This window comes from Sinohyriopsis cumingii, chromosome 16, assembly GCF_028554795.1.
Source record: "Sinohyriopsis cumingii isolate HCF-2022 chromosome 16, ASM2855479v2, whole genome shotgun sequence".
Lineage (NCBI taxonomy): Eukaryota > Metazoa > Mollusca > Bivalvia > Unionida > Unionidae > Sinohyriopsis > Sinohyriopsis cumingii.
This window is the reverse complement of record NC_142976.1, coordinates 53,945,067-53,968,848: the sequence shown is the minus strand read 5'-3', so window position 1 is coordinate 53,968,848 and position 23,782 is coordinate 53,945,067. Positions and strand designations below refer to the sequence as shown.

Sequence of the window (23,782 nt, the reverse complement as noted above, 5' to 3'; positions counted from 1 at the left end):
TTTGTGAGCTAATATTCATAACAACATTTCTAACAACACCCCAGTCTTTGTGAGCTAATATTCATAACAACATTTCTAACAACACCCCAGTCTTTGTGAGCTAATATTCATAACAACATTTCTAACAACACCAAAGTCTTTGTGAGCTACTATTCATAACAACATTTCTAACAACACCCCAGTCTTTGTGAGCTACTATTCATAACAACATTTCTAACAACACCCCAGTCTTTGTGAGCTACTATTCATAACAACATTTCTAACAACACCCCAGTCTTTGTGAGCTACTACTTTAGGTAAATCGAGTGCTTTCAATTATTTAGCTTTCAAGTTCCTTATATGTGGAAAAAGGTGAGTCTTCTATAGAAGACTATACCTAGAATGCTTGTTTCCTCAATAAATGTCTTAGGCGTTGCGTCTAGCGTGAGTTTAGGATCATCATGATGTCTTCGTAACTGAGAGAAATGCATGCAAACTGGTTTCGACTTTGAGAGTTTGAAACAGTTGGCATTGGCCTAAAAGTTGAGTCTTGTTTATATTGTGTTGCAATTGTCTTTCACTTCTATGCACGTGTTTCGGTTGATAACATATTAGCAAATCATCAACATATAGGGAGCTATTGACAACAGGAGCCAAACACAGTACTGCTATTAATTTTGATGTTGGAAAGCGTTGTAGATACAATACTGCCTGAAGCACACCCATCTATTGCTGCCCATATCGGAGACGGTGGAGCCCACTCGTACCTTTAATTCTCTGTTTGATGGAAAGTTTCATATAAAAGTGGGTAAACGGCCTTTTAGACCCAGATCGTGAAGGTCATTCATTATTCGATACTTCCCTGTTGTATCAATCGCCTTTTTCAAATCCAGTGTCTCAAAATGATCCCTGCTTCATACAACTTACCATATATATATTTTTTTTTTTGCTTTATGCAACATTTTTACACGGTCCAATACATGCATATATTGGAATAATTTAACAGCTTAGCCCAAATTTGCGTCCACGCGAGTCCGAAGGCCTGTGTTATTAATTATTCATCCTTATCAAGGGAACTTATTCAATATTTATATTTCTATTTCTAGAATCAGTTCTTTTTCTCCATAGTTATTAAGTACATAGTGCTCAATTTGAAGTAGTTTGATCAAACGTAAAGTTTCTTTCTGCTCTGTAATATATCTTGAATAAATCTATATTCCTCTCTCAGGATAGCACTACATCGTCAACAAACACAAATCCTTGATATTTAAGAGCCTTGCCTCAGCTGCTTTTATTTGTAATACCTTTTTGTAAAAATAGCCCTTCATAATAATTGACTCCACATGATGTGGGTGTTGGTTCAAATATATTTTATTTATTAAAGATAACGGTTCAGAGAGGAAAAAGATAAATCCAAGGCAAGTAAAGAACCGTATTACAAAACGTAGGAAATATTAAATGACCGTTGTTCTGTCTGAGAAATAAAACCCTTTCTGATTAGAATAAAAGTAAGAAACGTTAAAATGCGATGGCCCTTTAATACACGTTTAAAAACAAATTAAAGATAATTACGCTTTTTAGTTTCGAGCTCACGTGAGCGAAAAAGAAGTGTGTTTGCAAAGATGGGAACGAAATTTTCATTACGACTAAGTATTAGATTTTGCCTTGTAACTATGTATCGAGTGCCAATGAATATATACAGATGGGCACTTTTAGCTTCTACCACACAACTACATAAGTGACTTTCTGTCAAATAATTGTCATACTGGTCATACTGGTCCTATTGGACTGGTCCTATTCAAGAGGGCTACATTGGTGTCAGGATCTATTATGAATACTATAGCATTTGGGTGTTAGGCGTGATGTTCCTAGGAAAGTGATAGATTGTTTTACCTTATTATTGAAGAAAGTTTGCGTTCTCGTAAGATTGTACCTTTCTGAGAAACTGGGGGTACTGGTACCATAATAACTTGGTCATTGCCATTTATTTCTTATAATGCAAAATGATATAAGGAAATTTTAGCCGGAAATCTTTCTTTGAGAATTGGAACTAAAAATGACAAGTGATTGGGCCATTTTCTTCGCCACTAGCTTATGCAAGAATTAATGTTCAAGGTCCGCCACTCTGGATCGTTGTTACGCAATGGACGGAATATAACGTACAGTACAACCATTGTTAAGGCGGACACCATTGTCGCAATCGACAGGTAAACATCGGTACTCTCCACCTTAATCAGGAATTTGTGCACCTGGAATTGGACAAACACGTGCGGACATGCCACCATGGTCAGGAAGTGTACCCAGTCGGTCGACTTCCGCAACATCCATCAGGGATCGGACCACTTATTCATTCACCATTGAACATAATACATGTATATTAAAGTATAAACCTCAGACTGGCATACATGACAATTGGTGAAATGCTTTTGACCGTAACAAATATATGTATATTAAAGTATAAACCTCGTTTGTGCATCAGACTGGCATACAAACGACACATGATTGCATTCATGACAATTGGTGAAATGCTTTTGACCGTATCAAATATTTCTCCGCTGCATTTAACATCTCAGCAACCCATATGATATTATATCAATAGTAATTGAAATATAATATCTAAAAACAAGAGCAAATTCTTGTTGTCATCACTGTAAATAGATTTAAGTTTGTGCAAGTATCAATTGAAAAAAATTAATCCATTTACGAGTCAATTTGCGCATATAAAGCCTTTTAGTAGGCAATTTTGTATTCCATCACCAGGAGGCCGGATCTCCAGCAGCACAATAAGTGTTGATTCCATATCTCCACCCAATATGCATGACGAAATAGTACGTTTGAAGTTGGTGTTTTAGGGCACAACACCACAATCCGATGGTAGTTATAGATAACCATCACGAACTCAATAACTGTATGATTATATAGGTATTTTTCATAGGTCATATCCTAACGATTTCTTCGCAACATTCTTTATTTTCAGGTTTCGGAAACAACCATGAAGTCAAACAAAAACAAAACGAGATGCTTCTTTTGGCGTCCCCGTAGGATTTTAATTCTTTTAACTGCAGTACTGGCTGGTTCTTGTTGCCTTTTGATGGCGTACACAGCGAAATCATTCACAATATCACATTCACTCAGAAATGTTGAGCCAGAAAATTTAATCAGCCTTTTCCGAAACTTCGTCCATGATTTTCGGTTCCAGCAGGACCCATTACTTGATTATATCCCTGCTTCCAAATGGACCGAGTACAGGAGACTGAATCTGACTGAAAAACTTAATCTCCTGGTCAAGGAGAAAGCATCCATGAAAGATCCGCGGCTGATAGACTTGATAAGAATGTACATCCAACCACCTTCGGACAAACCGTATGCTCTTAAGAACCCAAATAAAACAGACTACTCATGTGGCCAGTCAACCTACATCAACAGCTTAATCATGAATTCAAAGGTAAGGCTATATTTTACCAATGAGGTTGCATTTCTTCTATAGTATATTCTGATGATATTTAACCGATTGTCCGATAAAATTCCCCGTGTAGAATTTAGTTGATGTTGTGTATGTATGTGTGTGTGTGCGTTTGTATTTGGTGTAAACCGAGGACATTAATGAGATTACACACCAACGTAACGAGGACACACCTCCTACCGAGGACGTCCTCGGTTGGAAAAATGGTAAAATCTTGCTTCTCCCAACTATTTTAGCAAAGAATAACGTAAAATCATGATTTGTAGGAAGGTCCCCCTTTACACGCTTGGTACTTGTTCGCGATTTTGGAGTGTATCTTTCCTCCTAAGTTGGTGATACACACGCCCGAAACCATGTCCTCGATTGCCCGGTGGAAAACTTGTAGAGAGATCTCCACTATCAAATTACACGTTGCAAAAACGTATTATCTCCCTTTAGATCCAAGCATCAGACACCAACTACTAAGCTAAACTACAAGAAGATAAGCTGGTGCATATAACAGTCACATCATCTCCCCCATTCAGGCAGTGGACAGCGACGGTGCAGGACCGGTGACCAGCAGCGGTGAGCGGGCGGGCAGAGCAAGTAGCACGTGCATGTAGGATCACAGAACAAAGAATATGGCCATAGCACTTTTATCAGTTGAGCAACGTACTCTACACTGTAGATACCTAAAGCCGAAAACAGAGGCGTAGCTGGGGGGGGGTGGCAGGTGGGTACATATGTCCCCGGGCGCCAAGGTACAGGGGCGCCAAAATGAGGCTTACAACGTTACATTATAATAAGTAAACAAGGGTAATATTCAAAAATGTGATTAAACGGGGAGGGGGCTGGGGCGCCAATTTTATAGTTCGTCCCCGGGCGCAAAATATCATAGCTACGCCTCTGGCCGAAAACAACGTTCACTAAACCAAACGTTGCTGAATTAATTTCGACCGAAACAGACAGAGAACAGAGGAGGGAAGCAGCTAATACTGTGGTTTTTGTGATTTCCTACAGTGAAGCCACCACCTCAGCCATGTCTATAAGTAGGCGAATTTAAAGTTATAGCTGGAACGATGGAAGACTGGAGCGGCAGCAAAAACCTGGAAATGTCTACTAGCCCAGGCACTGGGGAAAAAGGCTGCTAGACTACCTTTCTAGACCGGACAGCTACCGCAACGCCGGAAATACCTGCAGCTCAGCATAGCAGTCTAAGAAGAAAGAATAACAAGATTGCTACCATTGCCTTAATGATACACGGCTTTCATTTGGTAGAAAGCCGTATTTGATAATACTTTATTTAAACCAGATTTGACCTTATTGGTACCGCCGAAAACAAATTTTTACACTGATTATTTACTTATGCGTGATTCTAACTTTCACAAGTCACTTTGACTAAACTGATTGGTTTATTTTTTAGAAATTTAAAAGTACACTACGTACACAAAAATTTTTAACTTGTTCGATCAAAATTTATTCAAAATTGATATAACTCAAAAAATTTGACTAATTGCAGAGGTGGCTTACACATTATTGGTATTTTTATTGTCCACTAGTACAACTGGACTCGATTTGAAATAAGTACGGGCTGGCGTTTCGAGAAGTACACAACATCCATGGCTGGCTTGCTGAGCACCTCGTCCTCCTTTACCACGCTCGGATTTCGTACAAAAGTGGCAAGATGTGGAACGATTTCCACTTGCCACAAGCCCAGGTGTCCTAAATGTGACGTAATACCTGACCAATGGCTGCTGACGTTGCATACTGCTTGGGTTGACACCTGGGGCAACTAAAAGCAAACTGAATATATGAGTGTGGGTTTGCACTATTCCTACTCATATCTTAGGCCTTACATTTAGTATCGTTTGGGCACGCCACTACTGTCTACGAACTAACGGCCCAATCAATTAGTACTCTGTGAGTACATAAATGCCTGAGGGGTGTGGCACCATTCCTCCCCTCAGGAGTAATTAATTATTGCACCGTGTGCAAATAAACCAGAGGTACATGTCTATTGCAGACAAACATTTTTTAATAATTCAATTAAACAAACAAACAGAAATATGACAGTCCCTGGTATTTTTTATTAATATTTCATGCATGTGAGACAATAGTGTTAGGGAACTCATGATACATTCATACCATACACGTCCAATCTACGACATGTACGAAAAAAGTGCATCAAAATGCGATTGGAAATACGCATGAATTCATTGCAGAGTTGGAATGAAATTGCTAATTATCCGACCCATCTGTAAAGTTAAAACGTCCTGTTTGCGGCGGGATTCTACACACGTTAAGATATTGAAAAGGCATCCTTGATATGCAAAATTTATTTTATGATTATTAAATGAGATATATCCTCCCCTATTTCATAATTTGCCTATTTAGTATTCAAACAGGATCGAACAGATGTGATTCAAGTAAAAAATCCCGTCACGGTGAGATCGAATTATCACTAACCGAATTTGGAAGTTACATGCACAGAACTTCAGTAAATATATAGAAAGATAAATATATTATACAGAGGTCAAACATTTATCATCAAGATGATCAGTCCCAAAATGAAACATTTAATTACAGGAATATGTTTTTCATTATCACGCTCTTAAGACCTGCGACTAAACGTGCAAGCAATCATACACTGTTGAATGCATTAAACGTTCTTTTAAATGTATATACATGCTTCCGTTGGTGATTGGATGACTTTGCTGAACATATCATGAATTATATTTGTATCATAGTTCTGTTGTAAACGAAGTCTCATTAAAACAACACACATGTAAATACAAGACGTCAATCTATATTGCTTTCCCAAATTTAAAGAGGTTTATAAAAATAGCCAAAACGCTCAGGATTTTCTACTGGACCAACTTGTATTTATAACTTAACAGAACATTTACTTAGAGCTGCATTAGACTGTAATATTCTTACTCGTTTAGTCTTTTTCAGTATATTTTAATACAGAAGGCGACGCTGGAGAAAAACTGTTTAAAACTTCCAATCAGCGATACAAAACACATTTACGTGGTACCTTGAATTAGCAGATGTATAAACTAAATGATTCTGAAGGTGAACCAAGAGAGTGTTGTACCATTAAAGTATATTCTTGTTCATTCATGGCTCCAAAAACAATAAAGCAGAATAAACTGTTTGTAAAAAGGTATTAGACAAGTATCCCCATCCACTAAATCTATGCATACATCTACTCTCATAGAACTCTGTTCTTCGCCTCTGAAATTACTGAACTTTAAAGCATTTTAAGAGGTTTCGATTCAGTTAACATAGATAAGTTGTTGTTGTTGTTGTCGATGTTTTAGTCTATCATTATTCTTTGTCTTGAGGTTGAGATAAAACATTATACAGATTACAGCAGAAATAATGTTGTATGCATCATCGATTTATTCAACCAAAGTTACTTGAAAAATAAAATGTCTCCGTGAAATACACAATATGGCTAACACAAACATTCGTTCATATTTTCAACTTTACATCTGCACATGCCTGAGAGAGAGAGACAGAGAGAGAGAGAGAGAGAGAGAAGATTCGTACGCGTATTATGCAACAAAGATATTACTATATTTTGTCAAAGAGCGAATAGTCTTTGCCAATAAGGCGAGTTTCTTGCCATAAATGATCTAATCCAGCCAGATAGTATTGCTATAATCCAAGGGTATTCGCTTGACCGAGCAGTATCAATCCCTGGCACGATTCCACTAGAAGTCATAAGTTTACCCCCAATTTCCAAAGACTTCTCTACAACTTCGGTTATAAATTAGAAAGCCCGACGTGTCCATTATATACATAAATTTTTCGCTAATCAATGCAAGACCACAGATCTCAAAATTTGCCAAATATCTATCAACTACATATCTGCATGGTTTCTCTTCATCAACTTTCCGTACCGTCAGCAGTTCACGCCGTACAAACTATACAGCTATCCTCTAACGCAGGGAACTATTTTACCTGCACCACCTTAGGCCAGTCAATTCATGGTTTCAAGGCACATTTCGCCAGTACAACTGCGTCACATTTGCCGCCATGGCGACATAAACGGCATCTGCCGAGTCCCTTCTTGTTTATTCTTTTGTGTAATTTACCGGTCTCCTGCCGTAAGTACTGCCACTGCAGTCACACAACCAATGTACACCATTAGGTTTTAATAGGGACTACATTACGACAGGGTCACACATGCGGTTTTGACCTGAATTCACTAAAAGTCAACCATGGCATCATGGAAACTCACTAACACTCCACTCCTTGACATTTGCTCCTACTCAATGGCTAATAATTTAGGCTCAGGAATGTTTCAATTGCATCGAGTTCCAATAATCAAACAAGTAATCACACAAATCTAAGAAGTCCTTAAAACGGGGCGCTTTAACCGAATGCGCATACTCCAAATTTATTACGATATGATCTCCAAAACGATGGATTAGTCCGAAGCGTGTTATGTCGTACCAAGGTCTAATTGCAGGACAATCAGTCAATAAATTTATCAGTCCGTCAATAACAACAAGATATATATTCAAACAATAATGTAATTGCCCTAAAGAAACCCTGATTGAGGTTACAGTTACTTAATAATAATATGTGATTTAGATTTGATTTTAACGTAGCTTTAACGATCTTTCAGTCATATCGCTACGGTGTCTGCAGTGTGGCACTTTATAGTGATGTCTATCATTGGAGCATTACGCCACATACATGTAGCATGATGTCACACGCAGTCACATTATTTTTACACCAGGCCGACTAAGTCATAACACTAACCTCCTAATGCTGAGCGACTAGCGAGGCAGCTGTTAGTACCATTATCATGTCTTTGTTATGGCTCTGCCTGGGTTCTAACCCGCAACCTCCCGAATCCGAGGCGTACTGATTGTTAAGACTGGATTAGATGTGCAAATATGTCCTTGTTGGTCATAATGTACGAATGTCCACGGTCTCTGTGATTTTGTCAAATAGCGTGCGTGCTTAGTTTGTATGGATTATACAGAAAATTTGTGTAAACGTGTGCGTCCTCGCTTGCATTGCTAAATTTCATATTCCTTAGAACTGATAATACAGTACCCTCCTTGATACATCACCATTTCCTGTTATTGTACTGCCTCAAACAGTATTTGATTTTGCTCTAACATCGCCAGAAGAAATGTCATCGGTACGCGGTTCCACACACAAGTCCTCTATATCCACCAAATACAAGAATGTGTGTGTGTGTGTGTGTGTGTGTGTGTGATTTGGATTTTTAATGTAGCTTTAATAATTTTTCAGTCATACCGCTACGATGTCTGCAGTGTAACAGTTTATAGTGATGTCTAGCACCAGGGCATCATGCCGCAGACATGTAGCATGATATCCCACCCAGTCCCATTATCCTGACACCAGGCCGACCAGTCCTAACACTAACCTCTTAATGCTGAGCGCCAAGCGAGGCAGTTGTTAGTACCATTTTTAAAAGTCTTTGGTATGTCTCGGCCAGGGATCGAACCCACAACCTTCCGCATCGAAGGTGGACGCTCTAACCACTAGGCACCGGAGCGGTCAGTTGCTATTTTCATTTCGGAAAATAATTAAGGAGTTAGAATATTGAGGACGAAAGAACAAAGCGGTTACCGTAGCAACACTCAGCGAGACCAAAGAGAACGTACGTGTTCTTATTAAGACAAGCTTCTATAATTCATTTGCAAATATAATGTTTAACTAATTTTATTAAAATGTGCTTTTTATTATCCGTATCTTATCTCAGAAATAATTTGAGATTAGATGCACAAATAATTTTGTCCAAAATACGACCACGGGAATATAGCCGTCATTGGATCATCTGTAACTAAATTTTGTCAAAAATTATAAGAAAAGTCCAAAATCAAAAGCCTTTTTAAAAAAATAAACAAAAATAAATTAATACTAGGCGGGAACCTGATTTTCGCACGTGCAAGGACAGGTGCAGATCGATTGCCGTATGTAACATATATACAATGAGAATATAGTTCACTTCAAAATGCACTAGATTTAATCTCTAATAGTTATAGCATATATAATCTCAAACAGCAAGAGTACAGATAATCTCAGATAATATCGGTGCATCTAATCTCAAATAATAAGGGCGCATCTAATCTCAAATTATAAGAGTACAATTAATCTCAAACAGCAATGGTACAATTAATCTCAGATAAAAAGGGTACATCCAATATCAGACAATAAGAGTACGTCTAATCTCAAGGAATAATTGTACATTTAATCTCAAAGTATAAGGTTTCATTTAATCTCAGATAATAAAGATATATTTAATCTCAAACAATGATGATAATACATTTAAACTGAAACAGTTAAGAGTATATCTAATCTCAAACAATAAGAGTACATCTTGTCTCAAACAACAAGAGTATATCTAATCTCAAACAATAAGAGTATATCTAATCTCAAACAAGAAGAGTATATCTTGTCTGAAACAATAAGGGTACATCTTGTCTCAAAAAACAAGAGTATATCTAATCTCAAACAATAAGAGTACATCTTGTCTCAAACAAGAAGAGTACATTTAATCTCATTCATTAACAATATATTTAAATCCAAATAAAAGGACTGCATTAAGACATACACAGAAGAAAGACAAATTTCTCTTGCGTTATGTTTGGCGTAGATTAAGCTTTTGTACTTCGTTCAGTTTCTCTAACACTGTTGCATTTATATGTGTGACACTTGATGGGTATATTCATTTTGTAGAAGAGACATAACATTATGTTGTATCCTAGTAAATTGTAACATCTTATGGACAAGTGTGATAATGTTAATTATATGGGCGTACATTGGGTGGCGAATCGACTAACTGATTTTGTTAGAGTAGTGGAAAATTGACCCACTGGTATAAGCTGTTTCTGTTAGAGTAATGGAGAAATGACTGATTTGCATGGGATAGTTTTGTTAGAATAATGGAGAATAGACTTATTGATATGGGTTATTTGATTTTTAGTAGTGAAGAGTCTGACTGATAGGAGCTGTTTATGTTAGGAGAAGTAGCGACACGCTAAACTGACAGCAGAGATTGAGTTGTTCAGATATAAGAATATATTGTAACACAATATGGCGAAATAGCCACAATGGAACGTACTATGCTAAATAGGATAAAATGATTATAAAAACTGAAGAGAATTTAAAATTAAAACTGCCATGCTGAAACTGATAGCATCAAGAGAAAATGTTTGACGTGTGATGAATCTAAGAAATGTGATGTGTAACACATTGGATCTGTTGAAGGCACTGGAGCAATCCTGGCATCCTATGTTAGAAACAGTAAAATCGTATTTTTTATAGAGACAATGGAGATCTAACATGAATCATCCATGTTCAAATGTATACGGAGAAGGCCGCCATTTTGAAATTGATCGCGGCAAGATCAAATCGTTTCATAGGTTTCACATAATGAGTCTATGTGACCGTAACTATCCTATGTTAAACAAGGTTTCCAGTTCTGGAACGACAAGAATTTAACATGTGAAACTGATATCGTTGAGTGAAAATGAAACAAGTAATAATTCAGGTTATATATCGTCTTTCCTGTTGTTTTGCTGTTGCTTTATTTTAGTTGTCTCTCGCCAAGGTTACTGAGTACATAACAAATTAGGACACTGTTCAGCAGTTGCGCCGTTACCAGTTTTCTAAAGTCTCTCTCTCTCTCTTTATATATATATATATATATATATATATATATATATATATATATATATATATATATATATATATATATATATATATATATATAATTATTACTTTTTCATTTTCCCTCAACGATATCAATTTCACATGTTAAATTCCTTTAATTCCACATATATTGTCTTATTGTTTGCATGTTGCATACGGCAATCGATCTGCACCTGTCCTTGCATCTGCGGAAATCACGTTCCCGCCTAGTATTTTTTAAAAAGCATTTGATATCGGCCTTTACTTTTATATATATATATATATATATATATATATATATATATATATATATATATATATATATATATATATGTGTGTGTGTGTGTGTGTGTGTGTGTGTGTGTGTGTGTGTGTGTGTGATCAACACTATACATTTATACAACATTGTATTTAAAGGCAACTCTTTCTCCGCTTATGTTTAGGAAAAGGGTTTTTTCGTCGAAGCTGGAGCTTGGTCGGGCGAATATGCTTCCACATCCCTTTTCTTTGAGAAGTCACATGGATGGACTGGTTTACTGGTAGAACCAAATCCCAAGAACTTCGAAAAACTCAAAAGACTGAACCGGAAAGCATTCCACATAAAGGCCTGTCTCAGCACACATCCATTTCCAGCTCTGGTACATACAGACATACATACTATACTATACTGTACTGTACTGTACTGTACTGTACTGTACATACATACATACATACATACATACATATATATATATATATATATATATATATATATATATATATATATATATATATATATATATATATATATATATATATATATATATATATATATATATATATATGATTTAGAAGGAAAAACCGGTGCTTGCAAGATATGGGGTTATTTTGTAAATCAAAATCAGAAATCACTAAATGGTGTTTATATTTGTATATCATCATGCCGTAAAGAAACTCGAGTACGTTAAAGATGACGACAATGCAGACAATTACTTGACCAAAATGAATGGAGTACATATAATAAATAGAAAATCTCAACTGGATAATTATTTAATATCAAATTTATGAATCTCGTTGAAAATTGTTCAGTTCTGCGAACTTTCACGACCAAAAGCTGAACGTTTCTCAACGATGTTATACATTTAATATTAAATCATTACCCAACTGAGATTTCGTTTATCGCAAAGATATTTCATTTTAATAGAAATTATTTAGAGAGAAAGACATTGTACCTTTCGTTTGTTGCGCGTAAATACATTGTCTCAGATGCTAGTTGAATTAACAAAGTTCAATTATATAACTAGTAACATTTAATAAAACATTTACTTTTACAAATTACAATTTCGAAGAGCAATTGTACTTCCAAATCAATAGAACATTTTCCACATCATGAGACAGAAGGGGCCCCGAGTAGCTAAGTGGTCTAAAGCGCTCTCCGTCTGCGTGGGTTCGAGTCTCAGATTATATAGGTATGCGAGAAAGCTTGCCAGTAGCTTCTCTTGGGTCGGTGGTTCTTTCCGGGGTTTCCCCGGGTTCTTCCTCCATCATTAATACTGGCCACCATGTATAGCCTATCTAGTGCTGAAAAATGGCGTTAAACCCTACAACAAACAACAAATCAGACAGAAATTCCTATGATGTCATATAGTAGTTGACCCGGCTTATGTTACTTAAACCATATATAATATAGGCCATATATTTCGAGAATAGTTTTACAATGTTTCGACCAAAAGTGTGTCGTTTCCACTACAAAGAATTCCAGATGTTGGATATTCATGTGATGGCACAATTACTGCATACAGATTTTCCAGATGTACTGCAATGTATCTTTTACCGGAAATTGCATTACTTATTTGATTTGGAACAGTACAGTAGAGATCGACAATAATTAGCCATATTAGTTCATAGAAATTGTTTATCGCATGAAAATGATGTGGTTGGATAGTATTCTCTTGGAAGACCGGCATATGCCGACTGGTACGAGTCTATAGTCATAAAGTCAGTAGCAGAAAGAAGCAAAGCCAACAAGTTATGTAAACTTCAACAAATAATTTAATTCACAATTTATTCTCTAAATTAAAAAATAAAAATTTAAAGGAACTGAGAGTATCATGATATAAATCCGAAATAATCCTAACCATTTCTACGCAAGTCCAAAATAATGGAGCGATCTGAATGAAATCCAGATCCTCTAATGTACTGGTCTGCCAACAGTCCTGATGCATCACAAAGGCATTGTTCATGTTCAATATATATGTTGAATTTAACTTGTAAACACCTGTTTATAGCTTAATATCTTTAAAATAGAAGATACACCCATGTACAAAAAATTAGCTATGTAATATACTTTTATAGATGATCACAGCAATTTACAGTCATGAACAAAAATTACACGCAATTTACAGTCATGTACCAAAGGTTACACAAGAAATAGATATACATAATATCATATTTTTTCTAAACAGAGTTGAGTTTATTGACTATAAGTTAATATTTAAGCCACTCTTGTCATAGGGCGGGGTCCATGTTACAGGTTTACCCCCTCCAGCCCACCATCCATTGAATCCCTTAGTTTTATTTGTATCAAGCCCATGTGTAGTACATTTTGGCCATATTACGACAGTGGTAATCTTTTTTTCCAATGCCCATCTGGCAGTCGGTTTGCAAAAAATTGCTTATTTGAACCAACCAGAATCACATAAAGGTATATCTTACATATTGTCATATACCGACTATGTGGTTAAAAGTAGACTGAATTCATTGTTTGCATATACATTGCCTTTACATAGATGAACCGCATGTTGTAGGCATAAAACATAAGTATGCAGAGACTTAGCAGAGGTGCAAAATGTATTACTACATTATAGAGACCATGTCAGATATTTTCACAAATACGTCATTACGGTTCAATCATGACATGTGTCAGACAATTCTGGTAATATGACCACAAGTCAAAAAAATGGTCGTATCAAACTGAATCATAAGATGTGTTAGATATGAAATATACTACTATGTCTGAATGGTAATAGATCGACTAGAATATGTGCCAATATGTCTGAACGGTAATATGACAGATCGGAATTGCTTTACTATGTATGAATTGGAACATTTCAGATATAAAATACGTGATTAAGTCTAACTCGCAAGATATGTGTGATAGGAAATCTGACATTAAGTCTGACTCGTAAGATGTGCGTGATACGAAATATGTCATTAAGTTTGACTCGTAAGATGTGTGTGATAGGAAATCTCTCATTAAGACTGACTCGTAAGATGTGTGTGATAGGAAATCTCTCATTAAGACTGGCTCGTAAATGAATCAGGTTGGGCATACTTTATTAAGGGTAAATCAAAATATGTAACAGATAAGAAATACCTCCCTGCGTACGAATGTTACTGATTTTCAGATAGCAAATAAGACATTAAATCCTCATCATATGTTATGCCAGATAATAAATACGTCAGTATGTGTGAATCAATGGATGTGTCAGATAGGAAAGTTCGTCTTCGAGTCTGCATTGTACTATGTGTCAGATAAACAATGCGTCATCGAGTTTGCATTGAAAGATTTGTCAGATAGAAAACGCATCCTCGAGACTATATTCTAAGACGTGTCAGATAGGAAATGCGTCCTCGTGTCTGCATTGTAAGATTTGTCAGATAGGATATGCATAATCGAGTCCGCATTGCAACATTTGTCAGATAGGAAATGCGTCCTCGAGTCTGCATGTACGATGTGTCAGATAAAAAATGTGTTTATATGTCTAAATGATAATATACCATATATCAAATACATCCTTAGGTGTGAATCATAGGAAGGGTCAGACAAGAAATGCGTCAATAATTGTGAAATTCATAAGCTTTGTAAGATTGGAAATACGTAATTAAGCGTGAATTATGATATGTTGTCATATGCAAGATACGTCATTAAGTCCTATATATCATATATCAGATAATAGTCGACTATCATTAAAACTAATTCTCACAACAAGGTAGAGTAGAGAGGACATACAAAACTGAAACATTTTAACATGCAATAACTTTGGCTAAATAAATTAAAATAGTTGTTGTTGTTGTTGTTGTAGGGTTTAACGCCATTTTTCAGTACGCGATAGGCTATACATAGCTGTCAATAGTAACGGTGGAGGAAGAACCCGAGAAAACCCCATAAAGAACCACCGACCCACGAGAAGCTACTGGCAAGCTTTCAATCAAAATAGTAAAACATACGTTAAAATTTGTCTATTAAAATAAATAGCAATTAACTTCCATTCGTTTTATACCAATACCAAGTCAAGTGATAAAAAAATCATCCATCTTACTACCGTTTTCAACTAGAAAAGAATTAAAGCATATGAAGAGACATAAGTTAGTACCTCATTGAACATATAGGTTAATGAGTACGGACATTGCGGATGTAACAGTCAAGACTTACATGATTTTGTAAATCATACTGAACCTATTATGAAGAAAACCATCTTTCGAAAATTTTGATCATTTAGGACAACAGAAGAACTATTAGACTTAACATGAAGAGATCAACTCAAAATGGGGGTGAGTTAAGTATAAATTTATTTTACTTCAAAACAAAAAATTATAATCATATTATACTGGAATTGGATAATGTCTTTGGTCATTTATTGTATATTTACATATCCAAATTCGGAGAGAAATAATTGACATTGCAAGATGAATATTTGACAGGATGGAATAAGCTATATTGCACACAGACAGGTGTCAAATTGCGTGGATGTGAGTGTATTTGGAAGGGTAGCATTTGGTGAGGTAACAGTCGTGCTTCTTCGGATAAATTCGTTCATCCTTGGTCCACACATGCATCCAGCTCTCACATGTGGCTCCTAGAAGCTCTAACATGAGCAGCGGAAACGCCCCGGTAAACCGTTTTGACTGACGGGCTAAACCAGGTGAGGATAGCTAACAGGTCTTAAACCCTCGGTGAGCTGGGCTTGCCTACCCAAGCATGTGAAGACTGGATCTCAGAGGAGAACTGCTTTGATTGGTAGAGAGTTAGCTAGATAAAACAGCGACATTGCAGCCTTGAGTGAAACCTGGCTTGCAACAGAAAGCGAACTTTGTGAAAAGGGCGCTCTCTACACCTCCTTTTGGAATGGAATAGGAAACGTGAAGCGACGTCAAGCTGGAGTCGGCTTAGCTGTGAAGTTAGTGTTTGCTAGAAAACTAGATGGATTAAAAAGAATGTGTGAAAGACGGACTTACGACCATGAAATTCACCCTGCAAGATGAATTAGCTCGATATAAATATGCTGAAGCACACAACGGTTGTAGTTTGGAATTTAATTTGCAGGTACTCTTCAATGATTAGCAACAAATAAATCTGAGAAAAAAAGTTCTTTAAAATAATGAATAAAAGTGTAGTCGGTAAACATCTGGATAATCATAGAGAAACAACTGTTAACATACAGTAAAAAAATTAAACTATGTCTTTCAATTATCAGCAAGATCTCTCATTTTTCGCCAACTGTACGGACTACGAATTATAATGTATTGCTAATCAATAGGGATGCATTTTTCGCAAACTGTACAGACTATGAATTATAATGTATTGCTAATCAATAGGGATGCATTTTTCGCCAACTGTACAGACTACGAATTATAATGTATTGCTAATCAATAGGGATGCATTTTTCGCCAACTGTACAGACTACGAATTATAATGTATTGCTAATCAATAGGGATGCATTTTTCGCCAACTGTACAGACTACGAATTATAATGTATTGCTAATCAATAGGGATGCATTTATGTGTAACAATAATTGTATATATATATATATATATATATATATATATATATATATATATATATATATATATATATATATATCGATTTCTCCCGGAAAGCTACTTACTTTCCTCCTTGTATTTAGAATTTTGGTTCCAAACATATCTGGTTACATAATAAATATTTCTCTTTGCAAGCAACTTATATCTGGGTAATATTTCAGGACGCTATTTCCATTTATTAATCTATAATTGTGTCATTGAAGTTAGCGATGATATAAAGATAGGAGGATAATTACACATGGATGCCTTTCATCTGCCTCGTTAAATGTCTCTGTTGTGGCACGGGGACTAACTACATGTCCTTGAGATAACATCTTACATTAACCGACTCCTACACCGATTTGGGTATTTAGTATTTATTTATAATAATTATAGAAGGATCTTTATATTGAAAGTATATTAAAATGAGGTGATGTAATTTATTTTAGCTTTGTATGCTAGTTACAATGGACAATTCATCTATCATCCATATACCTTACAACAAACGAGTTTGGCTCGTTTCGCGCATATAGCAGAGGCGTAATATATACATTAGGGATGGTAATCCTATCTTTATTTCGGTACCTTGTCCTTTTTTACACCTTTCTCAAGATTTATCAAAGAAAGATCTTAGATTTAAGTATAATTTTGGTATCACTGACTTCATCTTGTCGTTTATTTTGTTTTGAACTTAAATTTGTAAAGTATGCACGAAAATGTACAGAAATAAATTTCCGTTCTGTAGATTCTATTTAAAGTTAATTTTCATCAGGTAAAATACCTCAAGGGAACCTTCCCTTTCATATATATATATATATATATATATATATATATATATATATATATATATATATATATATATATATATATATATGGCCACCGGTAAAAGGAAATGATGCACCCACTACAGACCTGATAAACAATAATGAAGGTTAAACTTTCATTAATGCCTCATGGTGATTTTATAATAAGATTTTTTGATCCGAAATTTAGCTTTGCATTCATCAATATTGTCCTTAGCAGCTAGTATAAAACATATGACTATAAGATATAGAGGCAACCAGTTTCATTCACGGATTCTTTTTCTGCAGCCAAAATATATCAACAAGTACACAACAACAACAAAATAATAATAATAATAATAACTAAATGATATTGGTGCAGGATCAATGCTGGTGTTTCCTTTCCGAAAATCAACGAAATTTTAAATCCAATGTGCAAGTGGGATTTATTTTCATGATATTTTATCAGTGGTTAATTTAGCCCTAAGTTCACGTTTTAGTATTTGCTTTTATGATGATTTTAGTTCTTCAAAATGTATGTCCTTTGATGTAATATCCAACGTTAAATACATGAGCTTATGCCTTACGTCTTAAAAAAAACAATAGGTTCAAGAACTAATCATGACATCTAATTCATATTTGTTTTTACATTTTCGGTCAGTTCCTTCACTTTTTTCACCAAACGGAACTAGGTTCGTTACCATGTCCAGCATCTTTCATTTATTCCAGGCATGTTAAGTAAACAATTTTAACTTTTCGAAGCGTGCATTTAATAATCATAACTATAACGTTGGTTGAGATCATCTGTGGAATTGATGCAGCATACTGAATCATGCCCTAACTTATCGAATTTGCTAATCAAACATCTTCTCTTGGACAGACACTGCTGCATACTGAGACAGAGAGAGAGAGAGAGAGAGAAAGAGAGTATTCAATCTGCGCAAAGCATGTTTGCTATTTCATTTTCACAAATGTGTCAGTCAGTATATCCATCCGACGTAGGTTTGAAATAGATTTTGGAGAATAGCACTGTATATTTTCAATTCTCAAACGCGCGCAGTTTATAATAGGATCCTTGTAACAGTTTGATATCATACGCAATCACCAATTTTTGAGGAACTTTACTCAGAAAACATTATACCAGCCCACATTTCTTCCCCAATTTCTCTTGCATTTGGCTATCAGGTACATGTCAGCTGATGTGTATTTATTATGCGTGAGGACGGTACTTATTTTAAAGATTTATTGTCGTTGCAGCTCAAGTTGAACAGTGCGAGAGATATGAGCAGAACTATCGAAAGGAAAGAAGACGAACAATGGGTCATGCATCATAAATTTGACAAAAATCCCTACTATGAAGTCCCCTGCTTTCCACTGTACTCCATAATGTTGGCGATTAACCAAACTTCCATCGACTATTTGGGACTAGACGTAGAGGGAAACGAACTTCCAATTTTGCAGACGATTCCTTTCGATGACCTTAACATTACAAGTTTGACAGCCGAGTGCTTGGAAATGAATAAGCGGGGAAGCAAGGACGCTGCGGCAGTAAGGACGTTTCTGGAAAACAAAGGTTACATATGTCATGGTATTATAGCAGCCAACTCTGGCCATGGTTGTTTCGCAGAAGACTTTGTCTTCCTCAAGAAAGGCCTAGTGCCCGAACAGTACAATTGTACACTAGTTTCAGACCCATTTAGACCCTTCCGGGCAAATCGTACTAAGCATAATGTCATGTAAAGACGAATAACAATGATACATCTTTCTCAGTTTAATAACTGAATATATATTGTTATTTAGAGTATATTTTCACAGTTCATATGATGTATTGTAACATGTTTGCCTCCAAAGGGCATATTTTATTCGTGCCTTGTATTTTACATGTAATTGGACATGATGCTTACAATCAGTGACTGGCGCTATCATAACATGAAAGTACAGGCTGGCAATTGATATATTCATTCAGCCTGCCCAGCATTTGTACCCACACTTAATGAATGGCAAGGATGGGAATTTACCGGTCGATCTAAGGAGAATTCTCCTCCGCCCTCCTTCCGCATCCTGCAACCCCACCCACTCCAGAGTCATATGTATTTATTAATACACCAGGAAATTGTCGATGTGACCTACTCGTTGTGACAAATTCCCGTCCAGCGACTAACCTTACGGTAATATACACGATGATGCATGCCTAGATGATTAAGTTGATGAGCTGACCATTGTTTGTTATGCGATAATATATTGAATATTGTTATATACCGAGTAAAGCATGCCCTTTGGTTATCTGACCACGCCAGTTGGGTGTCTGCCCATCATATCAGACAGCCTCGTGTCTGCCCTTTGTTATTTTGATTAATGTAACCATTTAATTGCTCGCACCATTACTCTTTAATTCTTCGCATAAGATGTTTTCGCTCCTGACATAAGGTGAAACATTCACATATTTGTACAATAGTTCTAGACAGTAATATTTCGTTACCTTAAGATAAAATACAGACAAAGAGAGAGAAAGAGTGTTCAGATCACATCAGTTGATCAGGCATGAAGTGACATTATATAGTACAAACACATGATACATTATATAGTACAAACACATGATACATTATATAGTACAAACACGATACATTATATAGCACAAACACGATACATTATATAGTACAAACACATGATACATTATATAGTACAAACACGATACATTATATAGCACAAACACGATACATTATATAGTACAAACACGATACATTATATAGTACAAACACATGATACATTATATAGTACAAACACATGATACATTATATAGTACAAACACATGATACATTATATAGTACAAACACGATACATTATATAGCACAAACACATGATATATTATATAGTACAAACACATGATATATTATATAGTACAAACACATGATACATTATATAGTACAAACACATGATATATTATATAGTACAAACACATGATACATTATATAGTACAAACACATTATACATTATATAGTACAAACACGATACATTATATAGCACAAACACGATACATTATATAGTACAAACACATGATATATTATATAGTACAAACACATGATACATTATATAGTACAAACACATGATACATTATATAGTACAAACACATGATACATTATAATGTACAACATGGTATAAAACGTGCATTTTATTTATAGCAAATTTTTCTTATCATCTGGTGGAACAATGGCTCCCACTGCTCCTAATCAACATAAACGTTTCTTTTATTTCGGATTTGATTGCAATATATGCTCACAAATTATAGTGGGGTTTGAGGAAATCTTTCGTCCTCTCTAATCCAGGCAAGTCCATTTTCATTGTACGTACGTAGCTGTAATATTTGATTAGAAGAAAACAAAATACAAAGGTTGCTCATGTATTCCATCTGTACTTGCATATCCCAATATGTCTTTCCACTTGATACAATAACTATGTTGACTTTGTTTCGAATCCATTGGGACACATCATTACACAGCCTCATGCAGAGTTCCCTGAGTTGTAAGAACATCAACAATATATATAACATTATTTTTAAACCATCTCTTATACAAAACTGGAACATTCTTTTCCCTTTTGAGTGAATTCATCTATGCATGTGTTTTTTAATTAGCCAGAACTCTGCTGTTATACCATTAAACCTATACATAAGAACGTTAAAAAACTAAATTTCATATTCCTTGATACGGTCTCAAAATGCAATAAAACCATATTGATCTGCATCCGAGCTTTCGTCTTATCTACTACTTCTCTAGGTAAGAGTGGGGTCTAGAGCACAGCACTCTAGGCCAGTGTTGGGTCTAGCACTAAGCGAGAGTGGGGTCTAGAGCACAGCACTCTAGGCCAGTGTTGGGTCTAGCACTAAGCGAGAGTGGGGTCTAGAGCACAGCACTCTAGGCCAGTGTTGGGTCTAGCACTAAACGAGAGTGGGGTCTAGAGCACAGCACTCTAGGCCAGTGTTGGGTCTAGCACTAAGCGAGAGTGGGGTCTAGAGCACAACACTCTAGGCCAGTGTTGGGTCTAGCGCACCGCACTCTAGGCGAGAGTGGGGTCTGGCCTAGTGGGGTCTAGTGGACATGTTAATTTGTTTATTTCCCCTAACACGTCCTGACGTGGGTATCTCTGTGCTTGTATGGCACTGATCAAACGATTTATTCTTCGAATTCTGTAAGTAGAAATAATAAATAACGTACCAAAACTATTCTTGTAAACAAAAATCTGCAACTTCTACCTTTGAGATGTATATTTGGAAATATAATTGATATTATAAGTCACAGATGTTATTATATCACATTGTATTCATAAATATGTCAACGAAACAGGATTAAATACGTTTACAACCTTACTGGCTTGAATCAACGTTCAGATAAATTACCTGAAATAATGAATGATGATCAAACTTAGAGATTTTTGTCTTTGACAAATTATATCGCAGTGAGAATAAACGCATCAAGAACTAAACTGGCTTGAATAAATGTTAGTCTATTCAGTGACAGTTAAGTTAATTGGATCAATGAATGATTAACGAACTTCACAATTTTTTTATACAAAAGTATTCAAGAACTTTTATCTCTATGAGAAATTTCGTTTGATAATAGATGTACGGACTTAAACTAATACATACTTAAATATACAAGCCGTGGCACGTGTCCTTTTCTAGAGTAAGGTGCTAAAATTTCCATTGATTCAAGTATCACTCCTATTTTATGCGTGGAAATCTGCAGCCCCGTCATGGATTTACTTCACACGGGACCATAGCGCACTACCCAGTTAGCTAACTCCTATTCGTTGTACTGAAAATGTTAGACCGGTCAAGGATTTGCAATACGCTTGGCCTTGGCAAACTATCCCTCTAGGGAAGACCAACTAGGATGGTCTGATTTATAATAATGTTTGATAATGACACTACGTTTTCTCTTATTTAACCAACCGTTGAAGTTATTCCACGTGCATCCATAAAACTCGGCGTGCTGTTCACCTCCATCTATTACAAAGCAACAGAGCGTACGGTCACGCTGACCCGCTCTAGACTAAAGAAAAACTCGAATCATTCGAAAGACCATTCACGTGTTTTATATTTTTGTCTTCGAATACCTTTAAAGTTTACTTCATATACAGGATATTGCCGCTTTTTAATTCATAATTGTCTATTGCCTGGCTGAACGACCAATCATCCAGGTCATCAAAACCTGCCAAAATATAAATTTCTCAGCCATTTAGTGTTTCCATCCCTTTCCTTTAGCAGTTTGCAAAATTGTCCAAAGTAATGTACTCTGAATACCGTGGGAAAATATATAAATAAATGGACCACTTAATTATGTGATTATGTTAATTGAGTCAGCTATGTACAAAAAATATTTGCGGCTAATTAAATACTCAACGTCTCTGCCCACAATAGTACTATGTTTTGGATAATATATTTTCTCCGGACTTCAAGATTTGTATGGTCACGAAATAGGGAAAAATATTTTATTTCTCCATAGTTTCAACTACATCAAACATTAGCTGTACATATTGCTCGTCACAGCAAATTAGTAGTGTCATATTCTCTGTATCTGTAATAAACTATACAACCTCGACATCTACTATCGCCTGGGGGGGGGGGGGAGTGTTAGTCAATTCATTGACCACGCCGTCTGATTTTAAATTCCACTGTAATATCGTGGAGATATCATTCGGGAAGTATTTATTGGTTCTTGGGAAAAATGATTGTCTCTATATACATCAAACTTGCAGAGAGTAATTAATTTCCAACTTTTGTTTTGACAGCTGCAGGTGTGATTACACGAGATGTATACATATGTGGGAACTGTTATCAGTCCCTGTGCCAAAGGATAACGACTTCCGCAAAATGGCAATGAGTGTGTTTGCCAATCCTGCTGACGATAACTACACAGTTTAAGCACTTTATTTAAAGCGTAACCAATGGCTAAACATGAAAATTAAATTAAAATTTTTAGACGTGGGTTAAATAAAAACGATTATTTGCTAAAGGACGTGAACTTGCTATTTTTTGCATGTTTTTATTTTATTTAGTTATGTCACATTTGTCACCATTAAAAGTGGCACAATGTTTCAGTAACTTGTACAACATTT

General features: G+C 35.8%; 1 protein-coding gene across 2 annotated transcripts in view; it reads left to right on the top strand.

Annotated features, from left to right (window-relative positions):
- Positions 1 to 22,031, top strand: part of LOC149780434 (protein Star-like) — a 36,751-nt gene extending 14,720 nt beyond the window's left edge. Inside the window, exons 2-4 of one of the 2 annotated variants that reach the window (XM_089937375.1) lie at positions 2,957 to 3,424; positions 11,548 to 11,742; positions 18,926 to 22,031. In XM_089937375.1, the coding sequence (XP_089793501.1) occupies positions 2,972 to 3,424; positions 11,548 to 11,742; positions 18,926 to 19,408 (1,131 nt within the window). In that variant the 5' untranslated portion in view covers positions 2,957 to 2,971 and the 3' untranslated portion in view covers positions 19,409 to 22,031. The remainder of the gene's footprint in view (positions 1 to 2,956; positions 3,425 to 11,547; positions 11,743 to 18,925) is intronic. The other variant, XM_089937376.1, reaches the window with a different exon arrangement.
- The last annotated feature ends 1,751 nt before the right edge of the window (positions 22,032 to 23,782 follow it).